Source organism: Panthera onca, chromosome X, assembly GCF_046562875.1.
Source record: "Panthera onca isolate mPanOnc1 chromosome X, mPanOnc1 haplotype 2, whole genome shotgun sequence".
NCBI classification, from domain to species: domain Eukaryota; kingdom Metazoa; phylum Chordata; class Mammalia; order Carnivora; family Felidae; genus Panthera; species Panthera onca.
The window spans coordinates 540654-551135 of NC_138357.1; the positions used below are offsets into that span (position 1 = coordinate 540654).

The following is a 10482-nucleotide window of genomic DNA, read 5'->3' on the forward strand; positions in this document are numbered from 1 at the left end:
GATGGGGAGTGACGTCGAGCATCTTTTCATGTGTCTGTTGGCCATCTGGATGTCTTCTTTAGAAAAGTGCCTATTCATGTCTTCTGCCCATTTCTTCACTGGATTATTTGTTTTTCAGGTGTGGAGTTTGTGAGTTCTTTATAGATTTTGGATACTAGCCCTTTGTCTGATATGTCATTTGCAAATATCTTTTCCCTTTCCGTCGGTTGCCTTTCAGTTTTGTTGATTGTTTCCTTTGCTGTGCAGAAGCTTTTTATCTTCATGAGGTCCCAATAGTTCATTTTTGGTTTTAATTCCCTTGCCTTTGGAGATGTGTCGAGTGAGAAAATGCTGTGGCTGAGGTCAGAGAGGTTTTTTTCCTGCTTTCTCCTCTAGGGTTTTGATGGTTTCCTGTCTCACATTCAGGTCCTTCATCCATTTCGAGTTTATTTTTGTGAATGGTGTAAGAAAGTGATCTAGTTTCATTCTTCTGCATGTTTCTGTCCAGTTCTCCCAGGACCATTTGTTAAAGAGACTGTCTTTTTTCCATTGGATACTCTTTCCTGCTTTGTCAAAGATTAGTTGGCCATACATTTGTGGGTCCATTATGGGGTTCTCTATTCTATTCCATTGGTCTATGTGTCTGTTTTTGTGCCAATACCATGCTGTCTTGATGATTACAGCTTTGTAGTAGAGGCTAAAGTCTGGGACTGTGATGCCTCCCATTTTGGTTTTCTTCTTCAATATTACTTTGGCTATTTGGGGTCTTTTGTGGTTCCACACAAATTTTATGACTGTTTGTTCTATCTTGAGAAGAATGCTAGTGCAATTTTGATTGGGATTGCGTTGAATGTGTAGATTGCTTTGGGTAGCATTGACATTTTAACAATATTTATTCTTCCAATCCATGAGCATGGAATGCTTTTCCATTTCTTTGTATCTTCTTCAGTTTCCTTCATAAGCTTTCTATAGTTTTCAGCATACAGATCTTTTACATCTTTGGTTAGGTTTATTCATAGGTATTTTATGGTTCTTGGTGCAATTGTGAATGGGATCAGTTACTTTATTTCTCTTTCTGTTGCTTCATTATTGGTGTATAAAAATGCAACTGATTTCTGTACATTAATTTTGTACCCTGCGACTTTGCTGAATTCATGTATCAGTTCTAGCAGATTTTGGTGGAGTGTGTTGGGTTTTCCAGGTAGAGTATTGTGTTGTCCGTGAAAAGTGAAAGTCTGACTTCATCTTTGCCAATTTTGATGCCTTTGATTTCATTTTGTTGTCTGATTGCTGATGCTAGGACTTTCAATACTATGTTAAACAACAGTGGTGAGAGTGGACATCCATGTCGTGTTCCTGATCTCAGGGGGAAAGCTCTCAGTTTTTTCCCATTGAGGATGATATTACCTGTGCGATTTTCATAAATGGCTTCTATGATGTTTCAGTATGTTCCTTATATCCTGACTTTCTTGAGGGTTTTTATTAACAAAGGATGCTGAATTTGGTTAAATGCTTTTTCTGCATCTATTGACAGGACCATATGGTTCTTATCTTTTATTAATGTGATGGATCACATTGATTGATTTGGGAATATTGAACCAGCCCTGCAGCCCAGGAATTAATCCCACTTGACCATGGTGAATAATTATTTTTATATGCTGTTTGAATTCAATTTGCTAGTATCTTGTTGAGAATTTTTGCATACATATTCATCAGGGATATTGGCCTGTACTCTTTTTTTGCTGGGTCTCTGTCTGGTTTGGGAATCAAAGTAATGTTGGCTGCATAGAATGAGCCCTGAAGTTTTCCTTCCATTTCTATTTTTTGGAACAGCTTGAGAAGGATAGGTACTAACTCTGCTTTAAATGTCTGGTAGAATTCCCCTGGGAAGCCATCTGGTCCAGGACTCTTATTTGTTGGGAGATTTTTTATGACTAATTCAATTTCTTCACTAGTTATGAGTCTGTTCAAATTTTCTGTTTCTTCCTGTTTGAGTTTTGGTAGTGTGTGGGTGTTTAGGAATTTGTCCATTTCTTCCATGTTGTCCAGTTTGTTGGCATATAATTTTTCATACTGTTCCCTAATGATTGAAAAAGGAAATATTTAGATAGAACTGTTTTCCTATCCTTCAGCCATTATTTTCTTAATTTATTTATTTAAATTCAAGTTAATTAACATACAGTGTAGCATTGGTTTCAGTAGAACCCAGTGGTTCATCGCTTACATATAACACCCAGTACTCATCCCAAAAAGTGCTCTCCTTAATTCCCATCACCCATTTAGCCCATGTCCACACCCACCTCCCCTCCAGGAGCCCTGTTTGTTCTATGTATTTAAGAGTCTTGTATGGTTTCTCCCTCTCTGTTTTTATCTTCTTTTTCCTTCTCTTCCCCTATGTTCACCTGTTGTGTTTCTGAAATTCCACATATGAGTGAAATCATATGATACTTGTCTTTCTCTGACTTATTTTGCTCAGCATAATATGCTTTGGTTCCATCCACGTTGTTACAAATGGCAAGATTTCATTCTTTTTCATCGCTGAGTGGTATTCCATTGTATATACAGATACCACATCTTTTTTATCCATTCATCAGTTGATGGACATTTGGGCTCTTTCCCTACTTTGGCTATTGTCGATAGTACTGCTATAAACATTGGGGTGCATGTGCCCCTTCAAATCAGCACTCCTGTATCCTTTGGGTAAACACCTAGTAGTGCAGTTGCTGGGTAGTTCTACTTTAATTTTTTGAGGAACCTCCAAACTGTTCTCCAGAGTGGCTGTACCAGTTTGCATTCCCACCAGCAATGCAAAAGTCTTCTCCTTTTTCTGCATCCTCACCAACATCTATTGTTTCTTGACTTGTTAATTATAGCCATTCTGACAGGTGTGAGGTAGTATCTCATCCTTGTTTTGATTTGCATTTCTCTGATGATTAGTGATGTTGAGCATCTTTTCATGTGTCTGTTAGCCATCTGGATTCTTCTTTGGAAAAGTGTCTATTCATGTCTTCACTGGATTATTTGTTTTTGGGGTATTGAGTTTGATATGTTCTTTTATGTTTTGGATACTAACCCTTTGTCCGATATGTCATTTGCAAATATCTTCTCCCATTCTGTTGGTTGTCTTTTAGTTTTGTTGATTGTTTCCTTTGTTGCAGAAGCTTTTTATCTTGATAAGGTCCCCATAGTTCATTTTTGTTTTTATTTCCCTTGCTACCAGAGATGTGTCTAGTAAGAATTTGCTACAGCTGAGGTCAAAGAGGTTGCTGCCTCTGTTCTCCTGTAGGATTTTGATGGTTTCCTGTCTCACATTGAGGTCTCTTATCCATTTTGAGTTTATTTTTGTGTACGGTGTAAGAAAGTGCTCTAGTTTCATTCTTCTGCATGTCACTGTCCAGTTTTCCCAGCACCATTTGCTGAAGAAACTGTCTTTTTCCCATTGGATACTCTTTCCTGCTTTGTCAAAGATTAGTTGGCCATACATTTGTGGGTCCATTTCTGGATTCTTTATTCTGTTCCATTGATCTATGTGTCTGTTTTTATATGTCTTGTTTTTCCTAATAAGGGCCTTTTTTAGCTTATAGAAGTCCCTTTAACATTTCTTATAAGGCCATTCTAGTAGTGATGAACTACTTTATTAGCTTTTGCTTTCTGGAAACTCTTTGTCTCTTCTTCAATTTTGCCTGAATTTTGCCTGAATGGCAAATTTGCTGCATAGGGTATTGTTGTTTCAAAGGGGTTTTCTTTCTTTCATATTTCTGAATATATCATGACACTCCCTTATGGCCTGCCATGTGATGATATTCTTATGGGGGTTCCCTTATATGCAACAAGTTGTTTTCCTCTTATTTCTTCTAAGATTATCTTCTTGTCTTTAACTTTTGAAAGTTTAATTATATTGTGTCTCAGTGTAGGTCTCTTTGGATTCCTCTTTTGGGGATTCCATGGGCTTCTTGGATGTAGCTGTCTCTTTCTCTAGGTTAGAGTAGTTTTCTGTTATTTTTTTGAATAAGCTTTCTGCACCCTTCTCTCTCTCTTCTCTTTCTGGGACCCCTATAATGTGAATATTGGTCTGCTTGATGGAGTCTTGTAATTCCCTTCATCTATCTTCACTCTTTTTCATTTTTTACATCCTCTGATTGAATGAATTCTACTTTTCTGCCTTTGAGTTTGCTGATATTTTCTTCCACTTTATCTAGTCTGCTCTATTAACTTTGTAAATTCAGTTATTGTATTTTTCAGCTTGTATTTGTGTTTGTTACTTTTTAACATTTTCTATCTCTTTGTTAAAATTCTCACTTTGTCATGCATTGGTCCCCTGACCTTGGTGAGCATCTTTTGGCCATTTTTAAAAACCCTTTGTCAAATATACCACTTATCTCCATTTTATTAAGGTCTGTTTCTGGAGTTTTACCTTGTTCTTTTGTTAGAACATATTCTTCTGTTTCTTCATTTTTTTCACTCTGTGTTGGTTTCTGCATATTAGATAAAACAGCCACCTCTCCCACTCTTGACAGAGTGGTCTTGTGTAGGAGATGGATCTCATAAATCAGCTCAGCCTTAGCTCTTGGTTGTTTCTCAAACTTATATGATTGTCTAAGCCACTTTTTTTTGTTCTTAGTGCCTCCCAGTAGTTGATGGCGTGTCAAGACCTGTCAGCCTCCCAAAAGGGAGGATCTCAGTCAGCACCTAGATACAAACTAATTAGAAGCCAGACTCTTGGTTAGCAGCTTTTAAAGTATACAAGTAGATTTCTTTCTAGGCAAGACCAGGATCTGAGCATATCTGTATGCTCCCTTGCACTAAGCCTTGGGTAGACAGCCAATTAAGAAACTTTTAACTCTTCAGTCCTCAGAGAGAAGCTTGGAATTGAGTTCCCTCCTAATTACTGCACCAGGGGTGGGGTTTATAGTAAGATTGTGTCTCAGCATCTTCCACCCATTTTGATGTGAGTTTTTTTTTCATTTGCCCAATGTGTAGGAGTCACTCAGCTAGTTTCTGGATTTCTTTCAGAGGAAGTTTCCCCATGTGTAGCTATAGATTTGGTATGTGCATGGGGGGAGGTGAGTTTGGGAGCTTCCTATGTTGCCATCAAGGATCAGCACCACCAGCACTATTTGTAAAGTGCCAAACTGGAAACTACTCAAATATCAATCAACAGTAGAATGTATGAATAAATTATGGTATAGTCACAAAATAAAATTCTATACAGCATGAAGGATAAATGATCTACTGCTCTATAACACAACAATGATAAATCTCCCAAATATATTAAATGAAATAAGCCAGACACAGCAGAGTACATTCTGTAGTATTTTTTGTTATATAAAGTTTATAAACAAGCAAAACTAATCTTTGGTGACAAAAGTCATGATGGTAGTTATCCTTGAGTTAGGGGAGAGACAAGATGGGAAAGGGGGACAAGGGAGTGTTCTGGGATATGGGTAATGATCTGTTTATTGAGTTGGATGCTAGGGGAAGGAATGTGTTCACATCATGAAAATTCATCAGGCTTATGATTTATGTACTTTTATGTATATGTACTATACTTCAGTAAAAGGTTAATTTGACTTAAGTAAAAAAAAAAAAAGACAGAAAAAAATCCAATATTTTTAGCAAAGGCTTTTCAGTGGCTTCCCATAGTACTCAGAATAAAACCCAAAGTCCTTACCATGGCCTAAAAGGTTATACATGATCTGGCCTATGGCTGTCTCCTCCACATTATTCCTTCCTATTATTCCCCTTGCTTACTTAGCTCCAGCCACATGGCCTTCTTGCTGTTATGCAAACATAATAAAACTCCTTTCCATCCTAATGCTTTTTACTTGCTATTCCTCTTTCCTGGAATACTCTTCCCTCACATGTCACATTGTTGGTTTCTTATCATACAGGTACCAGCTTAAATATCACTTCTTCAAAAAAGTCCTCACTTAACACTCCATCTGAAATAGAGTTCCCAATCACTTTTTATTACATTACGGTATTTTTTCTTTATAGCATCTGTAACTATCTATGTATTTATTACTTGTTCTTCATTTGTCTTTCTTAATAGAATACAAACTCCCCAAAGGCTGGGGTCACATCTGCTATGTTTATCATTGTGTCTTTAACACCTGACATCGCCTAGCACATAAGAGCTGCTCATATAAATGTTAGAGTTACATGAATGAATTAATGAAGATCCCTGGGTAAACTGTCACTAAGCTATAGCTTGGCTTTTCCCCCCAAAGGGAAACACTTAGAAGTTCTAAGTCATTCTGTTAAAAATAAAGCCATGTTAGTATCACCTCTCTTGCCCACCTCAGCTTGATGAATAGAAAGCTCAGATATTTCCCCAGTGCTTCTGTAAAATTTGGCCAAGAGAATGTACTTTAGATAAAACATCATATCCTAAGAAGAGAAACCAGCTAGAACTTACTTCTGTCTCCTACCCCCAGATTCTCCAAAGAAAAAAAATATATATGGTCAATAGGCAGTGGAGCTCCTCTCTACAGTCCTATATTCCTAAGAAAACGTTGACTTATTCTCACCTTATCTAAGACAAGTAATGAATATAGAAAAGGCCTTATATAGAATTGTTCAATAAGCAAAAGGTGTCTTTAACATGTGTTTGAGGATATCTTTTCTTCTTGTGATTTCATCTTAGATACAACAACTATGACAGAGCTGTCATCAATACTGTGCCTTATGATGTTGTCCATCGTTGGTATACAGCACACCGGACTCTGACAGTAGAGTTGAGGAGACCTGAGAATGAGTTTTGGGTCAAACTAAAGCCTGGCAGGGTGGGTGCCAAACCCTAAAGATGTCAAATAATTTTGATTTAAAGATGTCAAATAATTTTGATTTAAAGATGTCAAATAACAATAAAATGAAGCCAGTGTAGATACTCAATAGATATTCAAGTATTCTTGAGTAAAAGAATACTCAAGAAACAAGTTTGTCAAGTGCAGGACCTATTACCTACTGTAACTTATCTTTGTAACTTCCACCCAGCCTGCTGCAGGGCCATGCATATCCTAAGTTCCAAATGTTTGTTTAATCTCAAAAAGAAAAATATGTCATCAAATGTAATCAGAGAACAACCTAAAGCTTTTTTTAAGTCATCTCTTCTGATTTAGAGTTCCTTTGGTCTGCCCTTGTTCTGATGGTGTTTTATTCTCTGTTTTTGCCCATTCACAGGTTCTATTTATAGACAACTGGCGTGTCCTACATGGCAGGGAATCCTTCACTGGCTATCGCCAACTCTGTGGCTGCTATTTAACAAGGGATGATGTATTAAACACTGCTCGTCTCTTGGGGCTTCAGGCTTAAAATTGACAGCATTAGGATTATGAACACACCCGACACCCTGCCTACCAGAATTTCATATCAGCAGAATAATATTGTGTCAATATCTACTTCAAATTGTCTCTTTATCTCATCACACAAAACAGAAGTTGCAACTAGATCAGTTAGAAAGGAAAGCATTTTAGGAATAACAAAGCCTTTATAAAGCAGGATAAAGCAAAATGTTTGGTCTTAGGACACGTTAACACTATTAAAAGTCATTGAGGACCCCAAAAAGTTCTTGGATGTGGATTATATCTATTGATCCTAACTGTATTAGATATTAAGACTGAGAAATGTTTAAAATTCAAGAACACAAAATCACACATCCCTCTCAGTGTCAGAGAGATGACATCATCACACATCAGGTAGCCTTTGGAAAAGCCTCTGTACATTTATGAGATAATGGGAGTTAAAAAGGCAAATATCACCTCAGTGTTATCATAAAAATAGTTTTTAAACTACAGGCCCACTAAAAGGGTCTCAAGGATCCTTACAGGTGTTTTCAGACCACTCTTTAAGAACCAGTGAGCTGGAGGATACCTTAGGACAGTCCTTTACATAGACCTGTGGATTAAAGAGTTTAACTGAAACCCTACATTTATACCTACAGTGTCCTATAACTACAGATACTACAGAAATTGCTTCATAACACAAGCTCTGTGATAAGGGAGTAACTAAATACAAACACGTGTTTGTATCTTACAAGAAGAGTTATCTCCATCCACGTCATCTCTTGAGGAGTTAAACTAGGAAGTCACAATAGCTCCTGTGGAACAAAACCATCAGTTCAATAATTGTGTGAGGGATAATTACAAAAAGTTTTTAGAGACTTCTGAGGTTCCATATGATAATGCATATATACACACATACGCCACAAGAGAGTACAGAGGGTTAGTCTGTAAGACTGTTCAGTGAACTCGTCATGATAGATAATGTGCTTCCAAAGAATTGGACATCACTATCCAAACTTGCATTTTTTCTTTTGACGGAATTTAGGATGCAATCTGTTTTCTCCATTTCTGCTGATCTTTTTTTTCTTCTCTTAAAATATTATACTTTTTAATTGCTAAGATTTGACGGGGTTAAGTTTAATACCTTGTTTCTTTTATTTTTTTAATGGCTTCCTTTACATATGGGTAGAGAGACAGAGAGATGGGTATGAGGCTTATTTTCCCCTAGGTTTCATTGAAAGTGAAGCTGTACAATAACTTCATTGACCACTATAGAATGATGAAAGAGAATCCAGGCTACTATGTGCACAAGAGGAAAAAAAGCATTATTAGTGAGGATAGAAGTCACAAATCAAAACCAATATTCTGATAGAGAGTAGAGTCTAATCTAATATTCACAAAGAGCCCCTAGTTCACATTTAGTAATTTATGCATTATCTTATTGACTCATCCAGTGTCCTAAAGTATGTTCTCAAAATATTTCTCCATTTTATTTGTAGTATATAGGAATCTTTAAGGGTCTTCATGAAATTTGTCATCCTTAGGTCAAAAGATTGATAATTAAGTCTAGGTTTTAAAGAATATACCCGTTAGCAATCAGAGCAGAAGTAACACTTTAACATGCAGTCTATTCTCCCTACTGTTATATACTCCTGAAATATGTCACCATTAGTATTCATCAGGATATTTACCTTTTTTGAAGTCTTGCTTAACTTAGCCTTGAAAATTATATTTTAACTACAGTCAGCATTGATTTATAACAAGCAAATCACATATTCAGGGCTCTGGAGAGACAGGGATACAGATCAGTCCTTCTCGCTAAAGGATTTCCTTTACCTTCTGTCTCACCTAGGACCTTGATTCATTAATTATTTCACCCTCGCTTGCCTAAACTTTCAATCCATACTTTTCTACAATGTACTCTTTTCACAGGAAGAAAGAAGGAAGGTAATCATTTGAGTATTGCCCATGGTGCGTTGAAAACTTTCTTTGTGAGATGTTTCTTTTTTACGTCTCTTTCTGTGTCCCTGAATATGTAAGCATGGAGTCTCTGTCTACCAAGCTCAGTGTAAAGTTACTTTTACCTTTTGCTAAGGTGGGATGGGATCCGTGGGTCAGGAGCACTGCGCCTATCATAGTGTTCCATAGCACCTAACATAATCACTACATAATACAAATTTGTTGGAATAAGAATAAATTAATAAATCATTTTCAAATAAATTCACCAGAAATTACCATGTTCTTAGTAAATATGTCCTTTTGTGTTTGGCAGTTAACCAGCACTTAATTTTGTTTACCTTCATCTAGAGTAACAAACTATTAAGGAGGGTTCAGGACTGAGGGGTTTCCTGGGCTTCAGAACTTAGTGTTAAAACTGGGAAAGTACCACACAAACCAGGACTATTGTTCTCTCTACCCTCTTGCTGCTAGCTATGTCTTTTTCTTAGGTTCATCACTGGTTCCCATTTCTGTACGAGTGCTCTGTGCCCTCACAACCTGTGTAGTCCATGATGAAAAGGAAAAAAGATGGATAAACTATGGTGTGTTGTGGTGGTTCCTAAAATAGACCAGCAGCATCAGCATCATTTGAGCACTTGTTAGAAATGAAAATTCTCAGCCCCCACCCTGGACTTACTAAATCAAAAACTGTGGGGGTAGAATCCAGCAGTTTGCATTTTGGAAAGCCCTCTGGGGCATTCTGGTGCCCATCAAAGTTTGAGAATCACTGAAGGGAAGAGCCTTGTTGTTGAGTTCTAGGCTCTATTTTAGCTATAGTTTGCTTTTCAGTTTTCTCTTCTTCACTTTATTTTTTTACTTTATTTATTTATTTTGAGAGAGGACAGGGGAGAGGGAGAAAGAGAGAATCCAAAGCAGGCTCCAACCCAGCACAGAGCCCAACACAGGGCTTGAGCCCACAAACCGTGAGATCATGACCTGAGCCAAAACCAACAGCTGGATACTCAACTGACTGAGCCACCTGGACACCCCCTTTTCTTCACTTTAAAATGGAGGGAGGCCTTGGACTAGGCAACATCTAAAGGTTCTGTCACTCTGTAATTTTGTTTGACCTCTCATAGCTTAAGTTTTCTCATATGAGTAGAGTAAGGAAAATACCTACCTCATAGGTTTTTCTAACAAATTTGTAATTATTAAATAAGATGTTTACAGCATACAATGATGACCAATAATAATAGCTAACTCTTTCATAGTGCTTTCCGTG

General features: G+C 37.2%; 1 protein-coding gene across 4 annotated transcripts in view; it reads left to right on the forward strand.

Annotated features, from left to right (window-relative positions):
* The window catches only part of TMLHE (trimethyllysine hydroxylase, epsilon), a 99164-nt gene extending 89668 nt beyond the window's left edge, over nucleotides 1–9496 (forward strand). For all 4 annotated transcript variants that reach the window (XM_081792535.1, XM_081792536.1, XM_081792534.1 and 1 more), the window contains 2 exons: nucleotides 6626–6764; nucleotides 7162–9496. In XM_081792535.1, the coding sequence (XP_081648661.1) occupies nucleotides 6626–6764; nucleotides 7162–7293 (271 nt within the window). In that variant the 3' untranslated portion in view covers nucleotides 7294–9496. The remainder of the gene's footprint in view (nucleotides 1–6625; nucleotides 6765–7161) is intronic.
* The last annotated feature ends 986 nt before the right edge of the window (nucleotides 9497–10482 follow it).